The 27726-nt window shown below is 58.7% G+C and overlaps 2 protein-coding genes across 3 annotated transcripts in view; one reads left to right on the top strand and one right to left on the bottom strand.

The window, feature by feature from the left end:
• The first annotated feature begins 1663 nt into the window (after nt 1-1663).
• LOC116449660 (semaphorin-3D-like) lies at nt 1664-25229 on the top strand. 2 transcript variants are annotated; one of them, XM_032121381.1, is made up of 18 exons: nt 1664-1878; nt 13309-13512; nt 18314-18474; nt 19164-19226; nt 19449-19568; nt 19867-19969; nt 20073-20201; nt 20514-20659; nt 20879-20993; nt 21144-21213; nt 21589-21733; nt 21810-22032; nt 22152-22240; nt 22756-22797; nt 23063-23220; nt 23378-23511; nt 23690-23820; nt 23904-25229. In XM_032121381.1, exons 2-18 carry the CDS (start codon nt 13389-13391, stop codon nt 24321-24323), a joined length of 2373 nt encoding a protein of 790 aa, XP_031977272.1. In that variant the 5' UTR covers nt 1664-1878; nt 13309-13388; the 3' UTR covers nt 24324-25229. The 2 variants fall into 2 exon arrangements, with proteins under 2 accessions (XP_031977272.1, XP_031977273.1); XM_032121382.1 differs by having other exon boundaries at nt 1668-1878; nt 23447-23511.
• The window catches only part of RAD54L2 (RAD54 like 2), a 68294-nt gene continuing 65523 nt past the window's right edge, over nt 24956-27726 (bottom strand). The window contains exon 23 of the mRNA XM_032121380.1: nt 24956-27724. Within this exon, the coding sequence (XP_031977271.1) occupies nt 27657-27724 (68 nt within the window). The 3' untranslated portion in view covers nt 24956-27656. The remainder of the gene's footprint in view (nt 27725-27726) is intronic.

Raw genomic sequence — 27726 nt, 5'->3', positions numbered from 1 at the left:
ACAGGCACTGCTGCTGCTGCAGACACCTGGTGAGCATCTCCCGCCCCCGGACATCCCTCTGCCCACCTACAGCAGGATTTCACACTGCCCCATGCTGGGCTCCATCCCCAGGGAAGGAGAGGATCAGCCTGAGGAGCTGGAGCACCTGTGTTGGGGTGGTTTGAACTCCCATTAAGGAGTTGGCAGCAGGAGCAGGGTCACCCCAGCTTGTCACAGCAAGCTGGCAACAAAGCTGCCTGTAACTCCTGTCCAAGGTCCATCCATGAGATGGGGCTGCCCACCTCAGCTTGAGGTCTGGCCAGAAGAGCAGGCTGGGCCTTCAGCACAGCTTGAGAGTGCTCACAGCACCGGCTTAGCCTTAAAAGGAGTCCCCAGTCCAGTGGGCAACAGATGGGTGGATGGGGGCTCACCTGAGGCCACTTAGTGTCCCCAGGGCCTTAGCAGGGTCTTAGGTAGCTCCCTTGGGTCCTTTTCTGGGGCATAGCCGAGGGGCTGGGAACCTCTCTTGCATGGACAGCAAAGTTCCCCCAAAGTCCTGTTGGGCCGTGCCTGATGCATTAATTTGGCTCTGGGGTGCACTTCTGAAATCAATCTCACGACTTCCCCCACTTTTGGATTGTGTCCTGGAGCAGCTCAGGAGAGGTCTGGCTTGGGCCAGTATTAACCAGATTCCTTTCAGATGAAACCAAACCCAATATGCTCCAGGAATGCACCTCATGCTCCCCAGCCACTGATGGGCGTTCAGGCTGCAGGATCAGCCCAGAGCCTGTCTGGAGCTAAAAAGCACCTTGTAAATCACAGAATCCTTTAGATTGGAAAAGACCTCTAAGATCACCGAGTCCAGCTGTTAACACTGCCAAGCCCACCACTGAACCATGTCCCCAAGTTCCACTTCTACATGATTTTTAAATCCCTTCAGGGATGGTGACGCCACTTCTGAGCAGCCTGTTCCAATGCCTGACAATCCTTTCAGTGAAGAAATTCTTCCTAATATCCCATCTAAACCTTCTCTGGCAAAACTTGAGGCCATTTCCTCTTGCTCTGTCCTTGTGTCCTGATTAAACCACAAAACACTTGTTTTGGGGGGGAAGAGCCTGAACCGCCCCCCCGCCCCCGGCTCCACCCTCCTGTCAGGGAGTTGTAGAGAGCAATAAGGACTCCTTTTCTCCCGGCTGACCCCCCTCAGTTCCCCCAGCCCCTTCTCATCAGACTGTGCTCCCAACTCCATTGCCCTTCTCTGGACATTCTCCAGCACCTCAATGTCCTTGTAATGAGGGGCCCACAAGTGAACACAAGATTCGAGGGCAAATGTACAGTTAGTACATCAGGTCCTTGGATACCTGTGTCTGCCCCTGCTGCACCGACTTGTGCATTGGAGCCCAAATCCTCCCAGATTCCCCTTTCCATCACATTTCACTCTGGAGTCGCCCGTGGACCAGAGCTTTCCTTCCTAACCCTGATGCCGTGAGCCTGTCCCATCCACGCCGCTGCTCTTTGCCTTCCCAATCCACAGCAGGAGCGCTGCATCCCGTGCGTTCCTACCGCCCTCCATGAGGTGGGCCTCGAGCTGCAGGGATGGAACTTCCCGGGAGAAGTCGAGTATTTCCCTGTGACTCCATGGAAGCCCGGCAGCTCCGGCCACACCGATCCCGCACCGCTAGATGGCAATTGCGGTGTGTGCATGGAGGGGACGGACCTGACGGAGGATTCCCGCAGCCGGGGCTGGGTATGAATGAGGGGCTGCCCACGGCTGTCCTCCCCACCTCCGGCTCCTCCTGCCGCCTCCAGCCTCCAGGTGCTCTGGGTTCACTGGGAGAAGAGGCTGGAGCCGCTGGACTGGCGGCAGGGTGGGCATCGCCGCTGGGATCGCTCTGGCCGGTGAGTAATGAGCAACGGGGTTAATTGTTCATGAGCTTGGGCAGCGCAGGCTGCTCCGGGCTGCCTTGGTTCTCTCCCCCTGAGAGCTGGCGGGAGTAGCATTCCCAGTGGGAGCAGCTCAGCCCGGGAAGCTGAGCCGGGGTTAATCAGTCGTGAGCTCGTCTGCTTTCACTGTCAGCTTCGTTCTGTTTTACAGCTTCGTGCAAAGTAGCTCCTGAGTGACTGGTCTTACCCCAGCCCCTGCAGAGAGAGCAGAGCTCACTCTGTTTGCCCTAGCATGCCATGAAAAGCTCTACTAATCTTTATAGAATGCTTTGGGTTGGAAGGCACCCTAAAGAACAACCCCCTGCCACCATCTTTTAGGTTTGTGTTGTATCCATTAATGCTGTAACTTGGGTCCCAGAAGGTTTTGTCCTGTTTTTACTGTGGTAGAGCTGTTTCCAGAGCTGGCTTTTCTAGGGTTTCTCGGCTTCAATGCTCTGCCTTGCTGCTGAGGTTTAACAGCCCAAAACCCTACACTGGGCTAATTGTCACTAGCCCATGCTGGAGGCTTTGCCAGTGCTCAGAGATAACTTTGTCAGATTTCTCCCTCCTCACCAGATAAAAATCAATCATTTGTCTCCTAAACAATTGTGACATCCTTGATCTAAGGAGAAAAAAACCAGCCTCTCTGATCAGTGTCCTCTGCTTGGGCTTTATGAAATCTGTTGGGACAGGGAAATTGTGTTTCTTCAACCTCCCTCTGCAATGCCTCAGCTCTCGGAAACTCGGGTCAAATGATACAGCAGGCAGAAAAGAAACAGAGCCTGAGAAATGCTGGGTGCTCTCCAAAGGAGTCCCTTAACTAATGATCCTTCTGCTTGGAAGCATTACAGATCTTGGGTATGGATGGCCGGGAGTCGGGAGCCTTGCACCCCTGAATGTCCTGAGAGGGATGGGGGGATGTGTTTCAGTGTGAGGGGCTGATACTCAGGGTGAGGGAGGAAGGAGAAGGCTGAATGGCTGTTTATGTCCAGAAACAAGTAACAAAACATTTGAAGAACTTAAATTAAGACAGAGATGGTTATTTCTTTCTTTCTGTCCTTGAAATAAGACCACCCTTGGCATGAATCACGGCTCCTGAGTGTGTGGCAGCCCTAGAAGGCAGCCGGGCCATGGGATGCACTGCCTACAGGAAAGCAGCTCTGGTGAGCCTGCCTTTAGTTAAAAAGTTTATTGTCCTTAAAGAATCACTGCATTGATCCAGCTGCTGAGCACTCTCAGGAAAATTCTGCTAAACTGGAAACCAGCATTTTTATCTGCAGCCATGTGCCCGAGGGAAGGGGGGAAAGTGCTGCAGGAGATCTGGTCCCAGCACCGCGGCCGCCCCGCACACATGCCGGCCACGCGCCCCATGCACGAGCCATGGGGAGCTTTCTCTTTGCCAAGTGGAGCGTGTCCCAGCTTTCTGCTGGCCACTCCTCGCTCAGCCTTCAAAGGGAGGGGGTCAGGCAGCCCTGACGGGTCACTGGCTTGACACGATGGGCTGCTGGAATAGATAGATTTCTCCTGCCGAGTTAACGGGATTGAAAACGACAGAGACACAAACACCCCGGTGATTAATGAGCCGGGGATGGGGAAGTCAATCTGAAAGCCAGGGCAGAGATATCAGCCCTATAAGAAATATGGGAAGAATTCATCCCTAATCTAATCTTGCTGAATTCCACAAGCGTGTAAGACAGGGATCATTTGGTGCAGTTCCTTAGGTTGAGAATTAAACAGGAAACCCCCAAGGATGTGAGATGTTCTTCCAAATACCATCGTGCCTGTGCATGGAGGCTGGAGACCAGCTGCCATGGTCTGAGCCATCTCATCTGGCTGGACAAGAGCTGATGCCCAGGCAGTGGTGCTGCCAGCAGCAGCATCCAGCAGCACCCAGCTCCAGGACAGGGAGCTGGAGCCAAGTCTGGGGTCCTTGGCACCTCTTGCTGCTGCCAATGATGTTCTTTGCCAAACCAAGCTTGAGCCGACAGGGCTGGCAGAGGTTCCAGATGGGGGTTCTGCTGCCTCACTCTCTGCCATGCTCCTGTGACACCCTCTCAGGGGCTGTTTACAGCAAGCATGGAGATTTATTGTAAATTTTGGCTCCCAGACTCTTGGAGATGCCTCCTCCTCCAAGTTTGGTCTATCCCCACTCTGGCTGGGATTACAGCGAGAGGTGGCTCAGAGAGCACAGGGCAGTTAGATCCTTACAGGCACTCGCTCACATGGTTACAAACCTGCAGAGACACAGAGATCAGTCAGCTGAGTCACCTCCTGGCCCGAGCAGGGCAGGCAGGAAAGGCTTTTGGATGGGGAATAGGGGGTCACACCCAGCCTCACCTGCCCATTTTGAGGAACCCCCCATTTGGAGGAGGTCAGATCAGGGGATCCTGCTCCCCTCTGCTTGGAGCAGGGAGCAAAGAGGGGAGTGGGAGCAGGGAGAGAGGATGAAAACAGCCTTACCTGCCCTGGACAGGGTCTCCATCTTTGATCCTCTCTGGTCCTTGCAAGGCAGCTGACACCTCCCTGCTCCTGCCCTGCTCCCAGGAGCTGGCTGTACCTTCTCCAGTGCTTTTTGCCTGCGGAAACTGAATCACAGGATGGTGAAATGACCCGTGTAAGCGACAGAGCTGGACTCACAGCGCGGGGGACCTAATCATTTTGCCTCCCTAAAGATTAGATTATCCCAAATCACAGCCATAAACCCCCAGCATCTCCTTGCAGGTAGATGCCATGAATGACAGTGGTTCTGTGATACCCAGAAGGGAGCACTCTATACTTCTGGCAGAGATAAGCCTTCATTATTCTCAAGGTGGTCACTGTAGGATATTTGGGCTCTGCCACCTCCATGCTCAGTGATTCCGTATACACCCTGATCCCCCTGGCTCTACCGTACCTGCAGGCATGCCATGCGTGCGCCCCAGACCAGCACAACCCCTCTCCACCATCAGCATGACACAGCATGGAGCACAATTTTTGCCAGCATCAGCCCCAGTTGACTTGGGAGTCTGCCCAGGATCTGGTTTCCCTGGAATGACACCGTTCACAAGCACTCAGCCATGTGGGGTTATTGTTCTGCTCTCATGTGCTGGCGAGCTGCCATTTATTGTGTGCAGGAACTCCCCTTCTTCTCCCACCATTGCGTCCAGGTTTATTTCCCCCTTTTCTAGGAGACCACTGATGTCAGCTAACTTGGCCTGAGATCTCTGTAGTGTGAAAAGGAAAACAAGGGCTTTCGGTTTCAATCTGTCCCTTGTCCTCTGAGAGGAGAAGTGGCCTTCCCACGGCGTGTGCTCCCACGCAGGCGGGCGGTGACACGGTGACAGATCTGCCACCATGTGCCAGAGCCACATGCACGGAGCCAGGCTCAGTGCTGAGCTGCTCTGTGCTCTAGGAGGATGAGCTGCTCTTTGGGGGAAGATGAGACATAATCCCTGCCCTGCTATGCTTCCCATTTGGCCATGAACAGGTCACTTAATCCACCTGTGCCTCAGCTCCATGCTGGAGTAATGACAGCCACGGTGGCCTTCCACGGTGGAACCTTGTGCAGACGGGTACATGGGGGGCAGAGAGGGCTTCACATGAGGTAGGGCTTGGGCAGAAGGGCATGGGGCGTGGTGCTGTCTGCTTCTGACCCTCTGGAGATCCTGGCACAGGAGCCGTGCTGGGAGAGCGTACCCCCGCTTGTGTCCACGCTCTGGGCTGGCTTCTCCCTGCGATGGCCGGGCAGGGAGATGACTGAAAGCAGGGGGGCTGTGTGCTTTGGAGCATCCTGCTGCGGCTGCCCTGCTTCCCCCACACCATTGCTGTGACAGCTGCCCAGCGGCTGACCTGTCCCAGCCCCTCCCAGCCGCGCTGCACCTTCAGCCCCGTCTGGAGCCGACCTGGCGTCTCCTGGGAAGAGTGGCTGAGCAGCTGATGGGGTGAACGGCCCGGCGTCCCTCCCAGTGGCCCTGCTGGCCGCTGATCCTGGGAAATAGCCGGCACAGAAGCTGCAGCCGTGGTGCAGGCATGTCCCCTGGCCGCTGCCGAGCTGCCGGGGGGGATGGCAGGGGTCAGTCCCTTGGAGCCGGGCAGAGCCGTGTCCCTGGCTCCCGGAGCGTGGTGCTGTGCAGGGCTCCAAGGCTGGCGAGCCAGAGAGTTCACCCGGCAATCCAGGCTGTAATTCCCGAGGAGCACAGCCAAGAGGCTCTGAGAAGAAGCAGATAACAGCGCAGGCACCCTCCATCCTCATTAAAATACTTTCTCCGGCGGAGCCCCCCACGCCTGCCCAGCCTGTTCCAATTAGCGCAGCGGCCAGCAGCGCCGGGAGCAGGGCTCCCGCTGATGAAAAGAAAACACTGCAGAGCTTTCAAGTGTCGGGGGAGGCGGGTGGCCCCAGCTGGGACAGCCAGTGGCCCCGGGAGTGCGACCAGCAGCCGTGTTGCTGGCTGGCAGTGGTGAAGTGGCTCATGAGCAGGGTTACTGAGCAGCAGAGCAGGTGCTTCATGGCCAGCTCCTACCTGGAGAAGTGGCAAAGCAAAAAGCTCTCTGAGAGGTGCTGAGCATCCCTGTCCAATAGGTTTGGAGGTGGGAAGCGATAATCCCAACATGAATGAAGAAAATGAATGCTGCACATCGTGTGGGTTTGCTGTGGAAAGCCTTGGCAGCTTCAGGAAGCAATCAGTGCTGTCTTGGGAGTGCTGGGAAAGGCTGCAGCCTGCCCAGGGAACAGCAATGTTTTTCCCAGGGCTAGCTCTCCCTGGAGACACCCCTGGAGATGGAGCTGTCCCCCCCCAGGCCTTGGGTCTCTGCTGGGATTCTTCGCAGGGGTGTCACCAGGACCCCAATCAAACCCAATACCTCTTTTCCAGAGGCCACCAAAGGAGCAGCACTGGGTTCCAGCTGGTGAGCCAGGGCTGGCAAGCTCCGTGTTGGGACCCCTGGATGCCACCCAGTCCTTCTCCCAGCAGAGGCTTTACAGCCAGTCCATGGCAAGGAGCACGGGCAAACCTGCCCCTTGCTGGAGTCCGTTCTGATTCCTGACCTTGGAGCCCCTGCCAGGTGTGTGATTCACCCAGGCTGAGCCTGGAAAATCTGAAGCCCAGAGAACAACTCCTGAGTAGCGCAGGGCTCCCGAGCCTCCCCAGGGCTGTGCTGAGTGTCAGGCCATGTGGCAGACAGGTGACAAGGCTGGGTTTCAGCACTGGAGTATAAATGGCTCTGAGGAATTCAGTGCTGCCTCTGGGGACCCCGAGGCTTTGGGGACCTGGCCTGGCAGCTCAGCCTCTTCTCTGCCTTATTTGGGTACTTTAACACAGCATTGAAACATGGCAAGCTCCTTCCAAACGTGAAATGTCTCTTCTGAGGAGAGACTGCAGGAGTTGGGCCTGTTTAGTCTGGGGAAGAGAAGGCTGAGAGGGAACCTCATTAATGCATATAAATATCTCAAAGCTGGGTGCCAAGAGGATGGTTCCAGACGCTCCTCAGTGGTGCTCAGCAACAGGATGAGGAGTAATGGCCATAAAGCAAAACACAAGAAGTTTCACCTCAACATGAGGAAGAACTTCTTTACATTGAGGGTAGCAGAGCACTGGAGCAGCAGCCCAGGGGGGTTGTGGAGTTTCCCTCTCTGGAGAAATTCCAAACCCACCTGGATGCATTCCTGTGTAACCTGGTCCAGATGACCCTGCCTTGGCAGGGGGGTTGACTGGATGATCTCCAGAAGTCTCTTCCAACCCCAACAATTCTGTCATTCTGTGAAAGAAATTTAAGCTTCTCAATTGCACTAGAAGGCAAATTGGGAATTCAGTATGCCAAGTCAGCCCAGAGTTTAATACACCAACTTAACCCACACTTGTCCCACCTCCACCTTGTCCATGGAGGAACCCAATTCTCTATGAATTTGCCACTTCTTGCTGATGTCCCAGAGTGGTTTGCTCACGACAGGAGCCCTGGGGTGGACAGCAGGACTGTGGCACTGCTCTGTTCTGGAATCCGCCTGCGCTCTGGCAGCATTTTAGGTGAGAGGAGACCTGCAAGGTGCAATTAATGCTGTGTCTCCATTCAGCTTTCTCTGCACATTGGACTTGCTGCCTCCCTGGTGCTGGGTGCCCTTGGGGTAAATTAGGAGGAGGAACAGTGGATGTCCCGTTCAAGCAGCGCATTCAGGAACATCTGAAAGTCCTGCAAGGGCTGAAAGCAGGGGCTGATTCAGCCCTTCATTGTGCCTATCACTGTGCCCTGACACAAGCCCACTGCTGAGCCACCTTCCCTGCCAGATGCCCAAGAGCCAGGCCAGGTCAGGCATCACCTCTCAGTAGCAAGAGAAAGGGGCTGAGCCAACAGCCTCCCAAGAAAGGGATTAGCAGGATGTTAAGGGAAGCCAGCTCCTTATCCCTTCATAAACAGTTATTAATACCCTGGCCAGCCTCAGGCTTGGCAATTCCCCATTTGCTTCCAGAGGATGTGGTCCCCGCTGGAGCGTGCCTGAAGCTACTGTAACCTCAGGGGGACAAACACGGTTAGAGGAGATGCGGTGTTTGTGCTCTGAGGTGTCACCACAGGCAGCGAGGTCCCCCTGATAGTACCCAAACCCCAGGGCTGTCCCTGCCCCATTGCCATTGTCACCCAGTACCCGTGAGCGAGGAGCCCCCCTGCCTGGTGGGGGTGACATCCCGAGGGTCTGCAGGGTGCCAGCAGCAGCTGGGCGCCTTCGTCCCCACCCGTGGTGCTTGGCACACTCCAGCAGTGCTGTCTGGCAAGGAAGGTTGGTCTGGGGCTAACTGCAGCCAGGGGACTTGAACCTCAGGAGGTGGCAGTGGGGAGGCTGCTGGGAGATGTCCTGGCCAGGCGGGATCCTGCTGGCCCCATGCTGTGTGATGGCAGAGATGCGGCTGAACCTGGAGCAGCCCAACAATCCCTTCATCCAACCCCACCGAAAGTCTGCTCCCCTCGATCTCTGCAGATCTGTGTGGGCACGTGTGACCTTGTGACTGAAGGGTTCACTGGGACCCTGATGCCTCACAGGGCACACCGTGGTGCCCCAATGCCACCCAAGCTCTGGCACCTGGTTTTGTGGTCCCAGCTCTGATGTCACGGAGCAGGACAGTCACGTCCTCCCACAAATCGCTCAGCACCACAGGCTCCCCCAAGGATTGGCCCTGCCCCAACCTGGCAGCTCAGGGGGAAGGCAGGGAGGGCTCACCCTTGTGCCTTTGTCCTTCCACTGGAGAAAGTGGACAGCTGCCTCTCCCTGCAGCTGCCAGGGTATCCATCATCCCGCACGGGATGGAGAGGCACAACCACAGCCCTGGGCTGAGCAGGGAGGGTTCTGTTCCTGCGCGGGCAGGGAGGGGCCCGGCGGTGATTTAGGAAGAGGGACAGCTGCGGGCAGGGGCGCTGGCCGAGGCACAGGGCCAGCAGCTCCGGCTGTGCGCGGTCCCCCACACGTGGCTCCACATTCCCACGGCACAGAGCATGTGGCAGCCGCCCAGCTGACCCGCAGATGTGTGCGCAGGATGGGCACCCGGGCTGAGTCCGCTGCACCTCCTGCCCTGGCTTTGCCACTCAGTTTCCTTGCCAGGGTGCGGCTCCTTTCTCGCAGCTCCCAAAGCGGCAGAGAGGGAACCACCCACACCAGGGCTTCTACTGGGAGAGGCAGGACAGTCTCGGGAGCGGGGGGCTCAGGTCTGGGAGCCAGGGCTTGGGTGCTTGGGAGCCTTGGGAAGCACCAGCCCCGTGGGGGGAGTCTTTCTGAGGCTCCCCCCTCTCACCGCGAGTTCAAGGCCAGCGCTTCTGTCCCCCAGTGGGGATGATCGCTATGGATGGATGCTGACAAGGGGTGCAGCGCCTCTCCTCCCCCCGCTCCTTTCCCTTGAGGTCCCCCAGCTGCTGGGGACCAGCCTCCTGCCCCTGGCCCTGCCAGCCCTGCCGTGTAACTGGAGAAGGCAGCAGGCTGTGAACGGCGCGTGGGGATTATCGGGGATACAATCGGGGCTGTGAAATGAGCGCAGCACATGGAAACACGGCCGCCGCTGTTCGTGCCGCGGGATCGCTGGGGAGCGGAGTTCAGCATGCTCTTCCCTCTCAGAGATAATCTACAGCTTGATAAACCCACTGCCAGGGCCCTTCCCCCTCTGAAATTTGGGCCGGTTTACGCTATTCATGGCATTGCAGCACAAAGGAGTTGTCAGGAGGAAATTGGTGCTTTCACGGATAAACGATTCCCTCCTGTACCCACGTCTCAAACAGAAGGGATTTGTCTTTTCTCTGGGCTGTTCACTTCCTGGGAAGGCTTTCTGGAGGGATTTTGTGTGACAGCCCAGAACCTCAGACCTGTTGGACTTCTGTTCTGTGGAGAACTCAATGCAGTCTTACAGTAATTAAAGGGAGCTTATAAAAATGAGGGAGAGTGACTTTCTTCACAGCCAGATAGTGATAGGACAAGAGGAAAATGGTTTGAAGCCAAAATAGGAGAGATTTAGATTAGATATTAGGAAAAAATTCTTTACTGCGAGGGTGGTGAGGCCCTGGCACAGGTTGCCCGGAGGAGTGGTGGATGCCCCATCCCTGGAAGTGTTCACAGCCAGCTTGGATGGGCTCTGAGCAACCTGACCCAGTGGGTGGCATCCCTGCCCGTGTCAGGGGAGGTTGGACCAAGATGATCTTTAAGGTCCCTTCCAACCCAAACCATTCTGTGATTCTGTCACTTCTGCAGGTCTCCAGTAGAACAGGAGGGAGGGAGGAAGGGCACAGGAAAACCTCTGGGACCAGGGCACCTGGTGGACTGCTGGCAGACTCAGCCCAACACCGTGGGGTCACCACCTGTGCCACTTATGCCTGGCGCTCCTGGTCACTGCCAGCCCTCCAAACAAAGGTTGCCATCCCCCAAGTCCTCTCCCGTGGGTCCTGTGGTGCCTGCAGTATGAAACGTTAACCCCTGCCTTCCCTTCTCTCGGCAGCCCGCCCTCATCAGCACTTCCCTCTCCAGACTGAGATGGAAATAGTTGCAGCTCTGGACAGTTGATTATTTAAAGCTGTCGGGAGTGTTTAATTTAACCCTGGATTCATCACTCCCAGCTTGTTTCCATCCACCAGGCACCCGAGCTCCCCCTCTCCGTGTAAACTCTGCCGAGCTCCTCACCTCCAGCAGATCTGTTTCCCTGTGTCCCTGCGCTGACTGGCACAGCAAGGGATGTCCCTGTGCCAGGGGCTGTGGGCACAGGTGGCTCAGGGGGCTGTGCTGGGATTTTACCTGGGTGCCAGGAGGTGGATCTGCCTCACCACTGCCTGGGCACGATGGGAGGGAGCCCCTCTATGCTCATGAAAGAACGGCAGCCACGGGAAGTGTTTCTTTCTGGAGGTTATCCTGTGGCAGTTTTGTTCTTTCCTTGTCTGGTGCAAGACCTTTCAGCAAAACCCTCACTTTCCTGCTCCTGTGCCCAGCTCTGCCAGGGCTCTGGGATCCTCCTGGGCATGGCTGTGGCTCTTGCTGCAATCAGCTCTGCTTTTGGCATTCCCAGGGCAGGAGATGGAGCGCTGGTATAGCCGAGTTGTACCCGGGAGCGCAGCCCCAGCCCCTGCACCAGGCATGTGAAGAATCCCTCAAGCTCACCATGTGTGAGCGTGTCCTGAGGCAGGAGCAGTGCCCTGCCTGCCATCCACAGAATCCCAGCCTGCCCTGGCATTCCCTGGGTCATGAAAGATCCCTCCAAGTCTGCCTCAGCCCAAAGTTAAGCCTTGCACAGACCCAGCTCCATTTATAGAAACCTTCAATTAGAGAACAGCATTTTCCCAAGTCCTCCAGCAACACAACACACTTTGGCAAAGGAAAAAAAAAATATCCCCGTCAAATCCCAGCCCCGTCCTTGTGATGACCCTTGGGACAGCAGTGCTCGCTCGGGGCACGGCTGTGAGCCCACAGGACAGCTCGGGGACAGCACTGCAGCTGCTGAGCAAGGGAAGAGCTGAGACGACTGGAGCAGCTCATCATTGCTGCCTGCTGGGGAGGTGTTTGTGGGAGCAAGGGCAGCACTGCCTGTGAATCCCCCTGTGGCTGATGGGTTCCTAACAGAGAACCTCCCCTCTCCACAATACAGAGCAATTTGAACCTGACTAAACCCATCATGGTTATGGGGTGGGTTTTTTCCCTTCCCTAGGCAATGGCTGACATGTTGAAAAGTGCCCAGGAAGGGCTGGCTGGGTTGAGAGAGCAGCCCCAAATTAAAGAGAGACAGAGAACTGCACAGCCACCACCCTGAGGTCACATCCATGTCCCAGCGTGGGGCCAGGTCTCCTGGTACAGGGGAAGGACCTGGAGCAACAGCAGGTTGTGCTGACCAGAGCGAGACCCAGGCAGTAGAGAAGGCAGGGAAGGGGCAAGAAAGGAGCTGCACCCCAGCCCAAACACACGTTGCTGCTGGAAGGGAGAGAAAGCCCAACTCCATCAGCCTGAAACCTCCTCCCTAGGCAGAGCTGAGCACTCCTTCTCGTGCAAGGCAGTTTGAAAGACTTGCCTCCACCATCCCTCCCACATCCCTTCACTGGGATGGCAGGAATCCCCTGCTCCTTGTGCCAAGAGCCTCTGGCCAGGGATGAGCCAAAAAGCTCATTTAAAATCTTTCAGTCTTTGGACTGGAAGAACTTAATATGCAGGAAGAGGGGGAGTTAGAGCTGCCATGTAGGGACCAGGTTTTTTATGAAGTGGAGAAAAAGCATCTAAATAGCCTGGATTAACTGGTTAGAGCTGGCAGGGCAGCCCTGCTCCTGGCAGGAGCCATGGGAGCTGCTGGGCAAGGCTGTGAACCCCTGCACACCTCCAAAAGGGGCTATGTGTTAAAGAGCCCTTCCAATCCACAGCACGTTGGAGCCAGCAGATGCTGGTGGCCTCAGAGAGCTCTGTGGTGACCAGGAATTTGCAGACATCCTGGCCAGGGATGTGTCATGCACACACAGAGCCACAGATGATATTGGGGGGATGACAGAAATGGCGTTTATGGATGGTGCTCCAAAACATGAATTCCCCTTTCAGTGAAAGGCATGAGATTTAACCCCAAGCTGAGATCAGATGAATATTAGGGATCCTCCACCTGGCTCTGCCAAACATTGGGGTCTGAGCAGACACTGAGCAGAGGATGCCCAAGCTCTGAGAGCCTGTTGGAGAGGGTACTACTGCCCTCATGTCAGTCACCTTCAGGATGCCCAGATCCCAGTGCTCCCAGGTACCAGGTGCTGTGGGCATGCTGGCATCACCCCACACACCTCCCCTAGGCAGGCTGGAATAGCTGGCCTGTGAATTTCCTGGACAGGGAATGTGCTGGAGCTCCCGGGGGGTGGAAGGCAAGTGGGTGTCCCAGCCACAGCTGCCTTCCCAGTGCCCACACTGGTGCAGTGAGCACAGCTGCAGCCTTCCTCCTTCTCTGCTTGCAGCCGGCGTTGGAGGTGGCATCTCGGCGCTGGACCATGGTGCTGTGAGGGCAAGCAGACCCTGCCCACTGCCCCGTGCCACCATGTGGGCTGCCCCTGGCCACTGGCTGCCCCCCGCCACACTCCTGCTCTGCCTCCTCCTGCAGCAGCTGGGCAGCAGCACCGCATGGAAGCAGCACACCCCGCGCCTTCGCCTCGCCTACAAAGGTAAGGGGTTCCTCGGGATCTGCACCTTGCCTTGGAGGGCTGGGAGAGCACCCTGCAGGGAGCAAAGGGGTGGCCAGGGCTTGGGGAGACAGGCAGCTCCGTGGTTGTGGCCGTAACCTCTCTGCACTCTGGGGCCTCAGGATGTTTCAGGGGTGCAGCTCCAAGCACAGTCCTGAGGACGCTGCACCACTACTGCTGGCATCAGAAAAGGAGGTTGAACAGGGAATGCCCTGCCCTGATCCAGCAGAACACTGGGACTAGAGGGGATGTGTCCTTCAGCTCAGATGCACTCTGGACCTCTCTTGGTGTGTCCTGGACTGGGGCTGAACTGGGTACCCCTGGGGAATGTCCCCCACCTTCAGCTCACAGGGACACTGAGCCCCAGGACAGTCTCACCAGCCTCTTCCTCTGCCTCCCACCAGCACAGTCCCACCCCAGCTCAGCCCTTCCGCTTTTGCCCCTCCTCTTCTGCCAGGAGAGACTGATTCCCTGTGCAGATAATCTCCCTGCTGCACTTCTCCCTCCCTGCATCTGTCTGCTCTGTTTACATGATGAGTTCTTTAGGGGAGGCACAGTTTGCTCCTCTCAAGCCTGATGCAGAGGGGGAGAGCTTTGGTGACCTGAAGATGCAGCAAGAGCAGACTGACAGGTAGCACAACACACAGCCCAGAGAAGTGTGGAAAGGGAGTACCTAGAGAAAGTCTACGTGGGAGTGACCTGAGCAGCTAGAGCAGAACCCTGCCAGCCTGGCAGCTTCTCACCCTGCCGTGGACCCGCAGCACGGATGTGGCCAATTGAGCTGCTTTCAGCTTCTCCTATGTGAAAACCAGCAAGCTGCTTTGGAGGATGGCAGCTCAGCACATCTCCAGTGCTGCCCTGGATGTGACCATCGGGAGGGCTGGACCCTCTCCACACCTGAGAGAGGGCGGAGCAGCTTTCCCATGAGCGTGGCACTCCAGGCTCCAGGGCCATGCTCTAAGCCCACTCTGTCACCCTGAGAAGCTGCTCTCCAGGCAGAGACAACCAGCACAGTGAAAGATTTGTGTCTGGTGAGGGCTGGACTTCCCAGGGGTGCAGGATATCTGTGTGAGGAGATGGCCCTGCTGATAGCCCAGCTCAGAAACAGTGCAGGGTCGGCCTTTCCTTGGAGCCAGAGGAGGCAGACGAGACTGCTGGGGCAGCTGGAGAGAAGAGGCTGCTGACTTCAAAGCCCCACAGTGTCCCGGGGCCAGGCACGCCAAAAGCCCTCAAGCCTTGGGCAGAGGCAGAAAAGGAAGCTCCCAGCATCAGGAGGGCTCAAGGACGGAGCGAACAATGGCAAAGGGATGTGACTCATGGACAGCACGGGGCAGGTTCAAGGACACAATGCCTTGAGAAGTTTAGGTTTAAAAACCCCTAGGAAAAAAAAAATAAATAAAAGAAGGCCTTTGAGAGTCCGTCCAGGGGATCCTCAGATCCCAGCATGGGGGTGGCAGGCAGAGCCCTCGGTGGGGCCGGGGGAGAAGACGTAAGCAGGGTCGAGAGAAGGAAATGACAGCAGCGAGGGCCGGGAGAGCACAGGAAGGATGGGGCACAGGGCACGGGGCCAGGAACAACAGCAGCGGCTCCCACCCTGCCGAGGAGTGAGGAGGAGGTTTATTATAGCACACAGGGGCAGCCTGGGCTCAGCTGGGTCAGGCTGGGTCAGCCCCAGCGCTGCTCGAGCTCAGCCTCTCCTTCCCCAGGCTCTGCAGCAGTGAAACCACAGCACGCCTGCCAGCTCCTCCTGCGGGAATATCCCAGGAATTGGCGAACGGGTGCTCTGCCAGCCTTTGATCTGCAGCCAGCCCAGCCAGGCAGGACTCAGAGGCCACCACCGCACAGCAAGTGCTCCGGAGCACGGGGAGGTCATGGGGCTCTGGTTATCGCACCAAGGGCTGCCCTGGCACGTCCCTTATCAGCCAGCAGCAGTGAGGGGCCAGAGCCCGATTTAGCACCGAGCTTCCCCTGGGCTTCAGGGATCTCCTCTGTGGGCTGCTGTGCCTGGTGAGGGGGAAGGGAAGAGGGCAGCCCTCCGGCACAGCCGGGCTGTGACCCCAGGAAGCTCGGGGTCGCCCCGCACGGAGGATGCCGTGGCTGAGGGGCAGGCGGAGATGATGGATGGGACAAGGTGGTTACAGTGGTCCCGGCAATAAAGACAAACTCCATGGCCTTGGGAGATAGTGAACACAAAGGAGAGGATGTTTCTCTGGACTCAGCCTTAGGTTTGGCCATGGCACGGCTGCTGCAGAGTGCCCCTGGTTCCCTGCCTCCAGGGCCAGGTTTGGATCTAATGACCAGAAGGTGAGAAGAGGCTGGGTTTTGTGCAGCAAGTTCCTGGGTCTAGATCCCAGCACTCGACGTCCCCTTGGTGACGGAGCAGAGCCATGGGGTCAGGCTCAGCCCCTCCTGGTCATTAACCTGCCAGAGGGTGCCAGTGCAGGGCAGTGGGTCCTTCCAGGGTTCTCCCACATACTGCCAGAGGCAGCAGAGAGGGCTCTTCCATCACCCTGCCTGACCTTGTCCTCCGACAGGCCTGGTGCAGGTCAGAGGGTGACCAGCAAGTGACATTCTCTAGGACAAGTCTTGTCCCCATTCCTCTTAATTACACCCGTGTACTGGATGGGCTTTGCCCTCCCACCCCAACCTCCCTCCCCAGCACCCTGCCCGACATTTCCCCTGGATCAGGCAGGTCCTGGGAGCATTGGCAGACACAAGGAGGGGGAACGATGCACCGCGTCCCGTTGGAGATCCAGCAGGGACAACGGCCAGCAGGCAGGGACAGGAATTCAGCTGTTAATCCCGTTCAGCCGGTGGGAAATGGCTTGGAAGCCTTCTGCCCTGTATCTCTTGTACCCAGAGGAGAGCCCTTGGGCAGCCGAGGGAAGGCGGGGAGTGCAGTGGGGCTGTGCAGTTTTCGTGGCAGCAGGACGAGAGCCAGGATTTCCCTGCTGCAGCTTGGAGCTGCTGCTGGCAGAGGAGGATTTGTGTCCGTGCCGTAACAGGAGCTCTGACCGCGGAGCACGGGGAGATGGAAGCGCTAGCTGGGAGCCAGCCTGGCTGCTGGATCCAGTCAGGGCCCCGTGTGCTGCCTGTCCCAGCAGGGACCAGCGCACGTCAGTGGCGTCTCCAGCCCACAGGCACTGGCCTGGCTTCCCCTCTGCCCTGGAAAAGGGGTGGAAGGAAGTGAGACAACCTCCCGGGTCAGCCGGATCCCTTTGGATGGAGCTGTGTCTGTGCCCACGTCCACCCCACCTGCACTCGGGGCCGCACATCCGCCCACGCTCCCGTCCACTCTGCATCCACCTGGCCAGCACTGGCTTCCCTTGACCACCTCCTTCCCTGTGTTCCTGACACACTGCTTCACTCCATGTGATTTTGGACAGACTTTCAGCCTGGGTCTTACAGGTTTCCCTGGGTTTCCAGCCACATTCCACCTCCGTTCAGTCCCCATCCAGTGCAGCCCCTCTCCATCTCCCCCTCCCAAGGCCCCACTTTTGCCCGTTACCCTGCACAACACCAAAGGCAGGAGCAGCCTTGCCAGAGTAGCCAGCCCTTCATCCTCAGCCACGTCCTGTCACTTTTGGACAGAGAAGGGATGTGTTACGATTTTTGGAAGCTCCAAGGACTGCCTCAATGCTGGTTTGCCCTGCCTTGATCCCTGGGAGCAGGGGCTGGGGGGTGGCAGCTGCTGCGGTCCCGTGTCGGTGCAGCCGCCGCTCTGGCAGCACTGGGGGATGCTTGCCCCACAGACAGCCCCCAAACCTGGCACTGCACATCACGGACCCATGCTGGCCCCAGGGATGTTGTTTCCGGAGTTTTAACCAAAAGACAACAGCTTATTGTCCTCCTCACACACCCACACGGCCACAAGTGTGCCAGAAGGGCCAGGCGAGCCGCCCCGGCTGCTGCATGGGAGGAGCCGCAGCCAGAACGGCAGCGCCTTTCCCACTGTGATGCCTTGGCTCCCAAAGGAGTGCACTGAGTCGATGGCACCCTTGGATCTTTCCCTGAGCCAGCCTAATGCTGGGTTTAGGCTGTGTCTCAGGACACAGAATGGGAAATATGGGGTGCTGGGTTGGGGTGGCACAGCCGGGGACACAGCTCCGGACTTCCCTTACAAGGGTCTGTCCCAGTACATTTGTCCACCTGCCTGACCCTGTGCGTGGGGTAAAGCCCAGCAGCTGCTTTGTGGACTCAGAGGCTTAGGAGTGAGGGCAGAGGGTGTCCAGAGCTGGTTGTGCTGGTTCTGTTTCCACATAGCCTTTCCTTGGAGGGATGCTTTGCCCCAGCAAACAACAAAAACCTTTTTTATGTAAACTCTCTTGATCTGGAGCCCAAGGGAAACATTACAGGAGCCTCAGCAAGCCAGTCACCTCTCTGCTCCATCCTCTGCCCACGGTTTCAGGGTGCAGAGGCTTTGGGGCTCCAGGAGTTCCTCTGGAAGGTGGGCTGGAAGCTGAGCACCCCAGGATACTGGGGCTGGACCCCTGTCCTGCCCTGTGCCCTGCAACCAGCCCAGGCAGGGCAAGGCCAGCACAGTTCTGCTCTCTGTAGGAGTGACTCTTTCCCTCAAGTAGGCATGTGGAGGAGGCTCCGTGATGAGCTCAGGGGCACCGAGGGAGGTGGGTTTTCCTTAGGCAGTGGCAGGAATGTTATGTACCCTTGGAGCAATGATAGGTGACCAGAGCTGTCCCAGAGAGGGAGGTGTGGGGCCTCTGGCTGCTGGCTGTGTCACTCATGGATGGGTTTCTCTTTCTCCCACCGTTTTTGTGCTCCTCAGACTTGCTGAAATCCAACAGCTCTCGCCTGCTGCTGGCCTCAGGGGATGGGATGGGTTTCCAAGCCCTCTTGGTGGATGAAGACAGGGCCTGGCTGATGGTGGGAGCAAAAAACCATATATTCCTGCTCCACCTGGACCATCCCAGCAGAGAGCCTGAGAAGGTCAGTGCTGGGAGGAGGGTGGCCTTGGCCAGGCTGGCCTCTTCCTCCCTGGGAACCACTCCTTGTCCCAGTGCCAGGGTGTGGAGGTGGATGTGCCCTGGACTGGGCTGTTCTAACCTCACCAGGGACACATTTACACCAGGATGTCTTAATCAGTGGGGTCAGGCCATTGCTGGTGGAGCTGAGCCCTGCTGGGAAGAGCTGGCGCCAGAGGGACAGGGTGGCTTGGCCAGGAGAGGTGACCTGGGTGGACTGTGGGCAGTGCCCGGAGCCCTGCTGTCACACCTAGTCCCTGCTGCTGCCTCAAGAGCTCCAGCAGCGAGTCCACTAATGTCATCCCAAGACATCCTGCTGGCTGGGTGTACAGCCAGAGCCCAACAAAAGAAAATCCCATTAAGGCGCTGCAGCCTGGTGTTCCCACGGGCTGGGATCCAGGAGAGCCTGCCCACTGCCTGGGTGGGCCATGGCACGCCCAGGCTCTGTCCCCACACCAGGTTCACTCTGAGTTGATTTGGCAGGCTGCCACCCAGCCCTGGGACTCAGGGGGGTGTCAGAGCTGTGCCAGAGCAACCCCATATCCTCGCCGTGCACCTGAGCCTGGCAGCGCCTGTTGGCTGAGTCTGTTCCCACTGGTGCCACGGGAGGCTGAGGGAAGCAGGGGCTGCATCCGTGGGATCTTTGTGTTTCAGATTTTCTGGCCAGCCCCCAGGGAGCAGGTCGAGCACTGCCAGCTGGCAGGGAAGAACGTGGAGGTAAGCAGGGCTGGCAGCCCCCACCCATCTCCTCTGGCAGCTCACCACGGATATTAAACAACCCCATCACCCTGAAAAGGAGCCTGGGGGTCTGCCTGGAATGGGGTTGTGGAGCCAGCCAGAGTCAGCCCAGCTGGCCAGCTGCCAGCACAGGGTCTGGCCAGGCTCCGCAGCCCCAGCAGTGACCACAGCTCGGCCCTGATGAACATCTCCCCTGCGCAGACAGAGTGTGCCAACTTCATCCGCCTCCTCCAGCCCTTCAACCAGAGCCACGTGTTTGCCTGCGGCACCGGCTCCTACCAGCCCGTCTGTGCCTTCATCCAGCTGGGAGCCAGGGGGAAGGTGAGGGACACCCTGGACAGACATACCCCTATGGCAGAGGGTGTCAAGAGACTCCTCTCCCTGGGAGCAGGCAGAGAGGGAGCCCCAGAGCCTGGGGAGTCAGCCTGGTGCAGTCCCTGGCATTCACATGGCAAGAGCAACTCTGACTTGGGAATGTCAGGGGATGGGACCAGGTTCTGGCACCCCCTCGAGGAACCCACTCATCACAGACACACCAGCCACCTTCCCACTCTTCCCCCAAATTCCAGCTTGCTCCCAGACTCCCCCTGGGCTGACATCTCCCCCTTGGCTCTGGCAGGGTGCAGGGGCTCCCCGCATGCAGTTGGTGACGCACTCCTTGGAATCAGGGCGAGGACGGTGCCCATACAGCCCCCACGAACCCTTCACAGGACTCCTCGTCGGTAAGAGCGAGTGAGGAGCAGAGGGGATGCTTGGAGGGGGAGTGCTGAGAATAATCTGTGCTGGGAGGTGCTGCTTCTCACCCACTCACCCCTGACCCTGCAGATGGGGAGCTGTATTCAGGCACCTCCAGCGACTTCATGGGCAGCAGCGCTGCCTTCTTCCGGACCTGGGTGCATGGGGCCGAGCAGAGCTACATCCGCACGGAGCAGAACCAGGACCACTGGCTGCACGGTAGGAGCAGGGTGACCTGTAGGGCGTGGGGGCCTATTCGTCCTACTGGGGAGAGGCTGGGCACAGCACTGGGGACAGAGCTCTGCTCTGGGCCCTCTCTCTTCTGTGGGGGGAAGCACTGATGAAACCCCTTGTGGGACCCATGCTCCACAGCCTGAGCACTGGAATGGTGTTCTGCCTCCTGGGTAGCCAGGTCTCCATGGGCCCTGTGTCCCTTCAGCGTCTCACACTGCTCCCAAGAGCAGTTCAGGGCAGTACCACAGGGTGGGATCAGGACACAGGACCACTTTGTGCTGCTCCTTCCCCCTGCAGAGCCTGCATTTGTTGGTGCCTACGCCATCCCCGATACCTACAACCCCCACGATGACAAAGTCTACATTTTCTTCCGTGAGACGGCCATGGAAGCTGGCCAGTGGGAGCGGCGGCACATCCATGCCAGGGTGGCCAGGGTCTGCAAGGTCAGTTGCCAACTGTGTGGCCAGTTGTCCCACGAGATGGGCTTTTACTGCTCTGGACCAAGGAGCATCCCAAGCAGAGGAATGTGAGGGTGTCACTGCACACCTACCCCAGGGCAGAAGGCTCAGGGCTGGGGGTGTCCCTCTGTGGGAATGAGGAGGGCACAGCAGTGGGGGAGACTCAGAGAGGCTGGATTGATCCTGGCTCTTGGTGCCTGGCAGAACGATGTTGGAGGGAAGCACAGCCTCATCAACCGCTGGAGCACGTTCCTGAAGGCCCGCCTGGTGTGCTCCATCCCCGGGCCTCAGGGCACTGAGACCCACTTCGACCAGCTGGGTGAGTGCACAGCCCTGGCAATGCACAACCCGTGAGCAGTGCAGCTCCACCACGGCTGCTCCCTCCAGCACACCCCCAGGATGCCCACCTGCATCCTCTGGACTGGTGTTCCAGCTCTGGGGTGCCTCACCTCCGCCCCTCTCTTTGCAGAGGATGTTTTCCTCCTGCGCACCCGGGACCCCCAGAACCCCCTTGTCTTTGGGCTCTTCACGGTCTCCAGGTGAGCAGGACCCTCAGCAGCCCCTCTGTGGGACACTCCAGACCCCTGGCCCCTACCAGTGCTGCTCCACAGGGAGCTCTGCAAGGAGAAGGGCAGGACCAGCACCCAGCTGGCTGAGGAAGGGCCACCAGTATTTTCCTGCATTCCCTGCTGCTGGTTCACCTCCCCATTGTCAAACCACAGTTTTGGCATCGGCACAGCCAGTGATCCCCCCCGGCCGGACTGGCTGTGCCAAAGGGATTCCTGTCACCCCGGCGTGCTGTGCATGACTCCGGGGCTGACAGGGGACAGCGTTGGCTCAGGGGGGTGTGGGTGTGCATACACCTGATCCCCGTGGAGCAGCAGGGACACTGAGAGCCCTGTGCTTCCCGGCAGTGGTGTCTTCAGTGGCTCAGCCGTCTGCATCTACTCCATGGCTGCCGTGAGAGCTGCCTTCAGCGGCCCCTTTGCACACAAGGAGGGATTCGACTACCGCTGGGTAGAATACAAGGGTCGTGTCCCCTACCCCCGCCCCGGCACGGTAAGGGAATGGGGAGCAGCTGGAGGGGCAGTGGGACGGACTGGCCTGGCCCTAATGCAGCCCCTGTGTCGCACAGTGCCCCAGCGAGACGTACGACCCCCTCCTGCAGTCCACCAAGGACTTCCCCGACGAGGTGATCAGCTTCATGCGCGGCCATCAGCTGATGTGGGAGCCCGTGTACCCGCAGGGCCGGCAGCCCGTGCTGGTCCGGGCCAATGTGCCGTACCGGCTGCGGCGGCTGCTGGTGCACCGGCTGGACGCGGAGAGCCGCCACTACGACGTGCTCTTCCTCGGCACAGGTGGGAGCTCACCCCGGCTCTGGGGACGCTGCCACCACGGCGCAGCTTGTGCGGCACTCTGGTGCTGGAGCCCGGGGGGCTCCCAACCCTGACAGCTCCTCCTCCCGCTGCCTTCACAGATGAGGGCAAAGTCCTGAAGGTGGCACTGGCCGGCGGGGTGAGCCGTAGCCCCGAAGTGATCAGCCTGGAGGAGGTCAGCGTCACTAAGGTACAGGCAGCCAGGGTGGCACCACGGGGGCTGAGGCGCCATGGCTGGATCACACGGGTTGCCTCCCGTGGCCGTGGCACCCTCCCTGCAGGCTCTGCAGAAAATCACTGACCGCTCTCAGGGAGGTTCTCACCTCACTGCTGGGGGCTCCCATCTGCTCTGGGCAGCAGGAAATGCTACGAGCACCGAGGGAAGCCAGTGGGACTGAAGCCAAGTCATCTTCCAGCTCCCCATCCAGTCCATGAGGGGGCATGTGGGTGGCCTATTGGAGCCCTCACTAAAATGGGAGGGCTGAGTCCATGTTTGAAAACGGAACTGCTGGGCAGAGCTGTCCTGGGCTGCCCACGCCAAGCACAGCCAGCCCAGGCTCCTTGCATGGAGCAGATGGAGCTGTGACCAGGGATCTGGCCCAGGGTCCTGGCATCCTGCCACCGCTGGGGACACAATCCCACTGGCAGGCTGGGGCACCCAGGAGGGACTGACATGACTGCAGCACCCTCTTGTTTCCCCTCCAGGTGCCTTCTCCCATCCTAGACATGAAGTTATCACCAAAGCGGGTGAGTGTCCCCTCTGCTTCTCCCTAAAGCAGCCAAGGGAGAGAGGGCAACTGGTCCTAGCTACTCTGCCGGGTCCCTTGGCCCCAGGGGGTGCACATTTAGGGAATGGGATCCTGCCAGGGCATTAAGGGGGTGGCAGGCTCAGTCTCGCACTCCTGCTGTCCCCTAGTGCCCCTACCCCAACGGGGGGCAGGGGCTCTGTTCCCTGCCAGGCCTGGTCTCCAGCCGTGGGTGCTGACTGCCATTGTCCCGCTTACCTGAGCAGCAGGAGCTGTTCGTGAGCAGCACCCACGGGCTGCTCCAGCTCTCCCTGTACCGCTGCGAGCTCTACGGCAAAACCTGCACCGACTGCTGCCTGGCCAGGGATCCCTACTGCACCTGGGACGGCAAGACCTGCGCCCCACACCTGCTCACCGAGAAGAGGTGAGTGTGTGCCCGCGCCAGCCCTGAATCCCCCTGCAAAGTGATGCTGTTCGGAGCAGGGAAGGGCAAGCGCCAGCCCTGGAGCTTTATGCATCAGCCAGACCCCTACTGCCACTCTGCCTGCCTGTTCCCCACCCTTTCCTGGTCTCCCTTCCAGGCTGCATTGCCACGGAGGAGTCCCACAGCCTGAGGTGGGGCAGCCACAGCTCTCTCTGCTCTCCCACAGGCGTGCCCGCTGCCAGGACGTGCTGAAGGCTGACCCGCTCAGCCAGTGCCAGGACACGGCAGAGGGTGAGCTCCAGCCCCGGCGGGGGCAGCCAGCTGTGCCCAGGGAGCGCCATGCCCCGGCGGGCAGGCGGCACCGCGCTGGGAAACCGGTGCCCCCACCGCGGGCTGGCTGCTCCGTGCTGCCCTCCCTCCCTCCTGCCACACAGCCCCACACGGGGTACTCACCCCTTGCTCTGCACAGGGACTGCTGCGGTGGAGAAGGTGGTTTTTGGGGTGGAGAAGAACTCGACCTTCCTCGAGTGCCTGGCGCACTCCCCGCAGACCACGATCCGGTGGCTGGTGCGGCGCGGCGAGGAGACAGCCCCGAGCGAGGTACGGGGACAGGGCAGCGGGGACGGGGAGCAGGGGTGGCTCCATCCCCAAGGACTGACCCACGGGCTCTGCCTTTGCCCCAGGTCAGGAACAACGCACATTTCTTGGTGCTGGAGCAAGGGCTGCTGATCCGCCAGCTGGCGAGGGAGGACATGGGCACCTACGAGTGCCAGGCGGGGGAGCGCTCCTTGTCGCGGCCCCTCACCCGATACAGCCTCCGCGTCATCAGGCACGAGGCCATGGAGCTGCCACCGTATAAACGGAGCAAGGGAGCTGAGCTGGGAGGGGCCCACCAGAGCCCTCGGCCCCGGATCGACCTGCACCCAGGCTCCAAGGGCTTCCCGCGGGCCCTGGGGGCACCGGGCACCAGCCTGGACGCCTACTGCAATGCCCTGCGGCTGCAGGAGCGGGAGCGGCAGCGGCAGCGAGCCTGGCACAAGTGGCAGCACCAGTCCCCGGACAGCAAGAACGGCCGGGTGCGGAGGCACCCGCAGCGCCTGTGAGGGGCAGAGGGAGCCCACAGCTCCCTTCCCGGTCTCTCCAGGGCCCTTCTCGCACGTCGGCACCAGCCCCGGGACACCTCTCGCCTTCCCGTGCAGAACCGCCTCGCTGTTACTACCTCAACCCCCGCCAGCCCCGCGGCCTCTCCGCGCCCCACGGGGCACAGGGGACAGGGCACGCAGCCCGCGCCGGCTCTCCGAGACTCAAAGCTATTTACCTGCAGAATATTTATTTTCCTTGTTTTCCCCCGGCCCTTACTGACGATCATCAGCAGCAATAATAAGCACAGAGGACAGGGAGGAGCAAGATCCAGCTGTCCCAATGGTTCCCTGACTCCTGCAGCACCCAGCCCGGGCAGGGCCAGCCGTGTGATGCCTCCCTCCGCTCTGGAGGCGGCAGGATGCTCACCTGGGTGGCTGCCGAGGTGTGGATGGAGCCCAGGTGCTGCTGGAAGCAGCAGGACGCAGCTGCTGGCTGAGCCTGGGCTCCAGGTGTGCAGAGAGGCTCATGCCCAGCCCAGCTCCAACCCAAACCAGCTTCAAACCACACCACTTTCTTTTTTAATTTTGACATTTATTTTACTGAGGAGAAAAAAAAAAAAAAAAAAAAAAGAAGGAGAAGCAACAGGCAGTTATACCAACTTACAATTTATTATTTTTTTAAAAAATGACATGAAACACAAGTAAAAATAAATACATCATATAAACAACAAATTGTTCAAAGTCTCTGTTCTGGGAGATCAGGCGAGCACATCCCGTTCGACAGAGAGAAGAGGGAAGCACATGATCATGCGTGGGGCCAACCGACCGAGCCGCCCTGCTAGCAATACTCCTCTTTCCAACCACAACGAGACAGGCCACAAACTAAGGCGGTAGTAAAAAAAGAAAAGAAAAAGGAAAAAAAAAAAAAAGAAAAAGAAACCCAAACCAACAGAAAACCCCAAATGAGACTCAGTGATGGATTCCTTCAGGCTCCCATGGATCTGCCAGACTCCAGCTCCGAGCTGGGTACCACGAAGCAGCTGAGGCAGCGGTGGTGGTCCGGGAGGTGGCAGAGGTTGTTCTCCCTCACTCGCCCCATCCTCCCTTCACAGGGAGTGTTTGCTCTGAGGTGCAAGGAGCCATCCCCGCACTGTAATCTAGCTGGACTATGATCCCTGTTCAACCTCTGCCCCCCCACCCCAGCCCTCCCCCACCCCTGGTCCTTCCAAGACTGGATCAACAAAATTTATTGCAGAGTGGCGAGAAATACCAGCTGGGAAGGTATTTGCTGTACTTGTCCCTGTTGGCCTGGAAGCCACTCCCAAGCAAGCAGCAATTCTCGCACATTCAGCCTCTTGAATTTGTTGCCCAGAGAAGTTGTGGATGCCCCATCCCTGGAAGTGTCCAAGATCAGGCTGGACAGGGCTTGGAGCAACTTAGTCTAGTGGAAGGTGTCCCTCCCCATGGCAGGGGGGCTGGAACAAGACAGTCTTTAAGGTCCCTTCCAACCCAAACCGTTCTATGATTCACTGACATCATAAAGTCAAAATACACATCATTTCTAGTGAAGACCCCATGGAAATCCCACCCTTTGCTTGTCAGAATATTTGCTTTCTCCAAGTAGCTGCATTCAACCCCCCCCACCCTCCCAGATACTCCAGCAGGACAACATCCAGCAGATCCTGCCCAACTTGGGTCAGGCTGGGCTGTGTTGCCCCCACCCTGCAGCTCCCCAGGAAGCCCAAAGAGCTGCATCAGCAGTGGGGCCAACAAGCCCACCAAGCCCAGGGCACAGAGCAGCCGCAGCCCCCCATGCCCATGGCACTGTCCCACAGTGGTACCCAGACTTCACTTGACTGTACCCAGGAGTGGAAACCTCCCACCAAAGGCAAGGGCCGAGGGCTGGGTGCCAGCATGGAGGGCAGCTGACCATTCCCGAGGCCCCCACAGATCTGCCCTGGCCTTGGGTTGTGCTCGGAAATCTTCCTTACTGTCCAAAACCCTCTGCAGAGAGTCCTGCACTGCTGTCCTCAGTGTCACCCACAGCCCCTCTGAGAACCAGCAGCTGCTTCCCATCAGGTCATTTGGAGACAGAAATTCAGCAGCAAAAGAAAAATTTAACTCGTGCAGGGAAAGCCCCTGTTCCAGGCTCAGGAAAACCAAGAGAGGACCCTCTACAGCAGAATCACATGCTGGAGATGAGAAACCTCTAGGGAGAGCAGATGTGGGAGAAGAGCAGGCCCCATGGGACGAGAGTTTTAGGGCTTGGAGAGTTCCCCCCCCACTGGGGATGACCCACACCCCCTCGTGGCTTCTGTGGGGCAGAGGAAATCCTTCCCATGGCACCATGGGAGAGCAGGTGCCTCCGGCTGCCTTGGAGCAGCCCCAGCCACTGCCAGCTCCCATGGGAGCCCTGTGGTCAGGGCATCACGGCCATCTCCATGACCACCTCTCAGCCAAGGCTCTGCCAGGGCCCATCCCCTCACTAAGGGGGTGCCCAGGGCTGGTGGATGGGGCAGAGCTGGGGCTGGGGCTGTACTTGGGCACTTGCTGGGCAGGGCCCCTGTGCTGCAGCTGCCCAGGGCCGATGTTTGCCAGCAGCGGGTCACGCACAGAGCAGCCGCACCACAGGAGGCTGCCAAGGGGTCTCCAAATCATGGCCACACAGGAGCCAGAAGAGCCCTCACACCCCACCCTGGTGCTGGGTTAACAGCCAGCCCAGGGCACATTCTGCACCCTGTGGCAGCAGAATGCCAGTCACCCTCAGCTCCTACAGCCACAGGGAACCACTGGAGAACATCAGGTGGCAGTGCAGGGATGTGCCAGGGCCTGCTCTGGAAGCCCTGGGCGCTCTCCTGGAGAGGCAAGGAGCAGAGAGGTGTGCAGTCACCAGTACCACATCCAGACCACGGTGCTGACTGCCCCCAGCCACATCTTCACACCTTGTCCCAGCACAGGCCCCTTTCAGAGATGACGTGGGAGGGTCCCTTGGATGAACCCACTACCCTGACCCCCACAGGAAGGGCTGGGGCAGCCACAGGGCTCTGGGGGCTCTGCTCATGTTCCCACCTCCCACACGCGCCCGCAGGTCTCCACATTTGCTACTCTCGACAAGGAAAGCCCTTGCCTAGGTCCATTCCCCAAATCCACGGGAAAACTGACAGCCTCACAGGGATGCAACGGACATCTGGGCAAGCTGGTCATACAATCAGTGTCACAGGGTAGTGCATGAGGTGGACACACAGAGCACAGGAGGGCATGACTCACAGATGCAGCACTGTCAAGTCTTTGGAGAAACTTGCATGAACACCATCAGTTAATTTGCTTTGTTACTTTTGTGGGGGGGTTTGATTTTTATTTCCATGGTGCATCCAAAGACAAGTTGTCCAGCAGTTTGCTCAGAACCCCTCGGTTTTCAACTCCT

This window comes from Corvus moneduloides, chromosome 11 (assembly GCF_009650955.1).
Source record: "Corvus moneduloides isolate bCorMon1 chromosome 11, bCorMon1.pri, whole genome shotgun sequence".
Lineage (NCBI taxonomy): Eukaryota > Metazoa > Chordata > Aves > Passeriformes > Corvidae > Corvus > Corvus moneduloides.
Note: the sequence above shows the minus strand (reverse complement) of the source record. Positions and strands in the feature narration are given on the sequence as shown.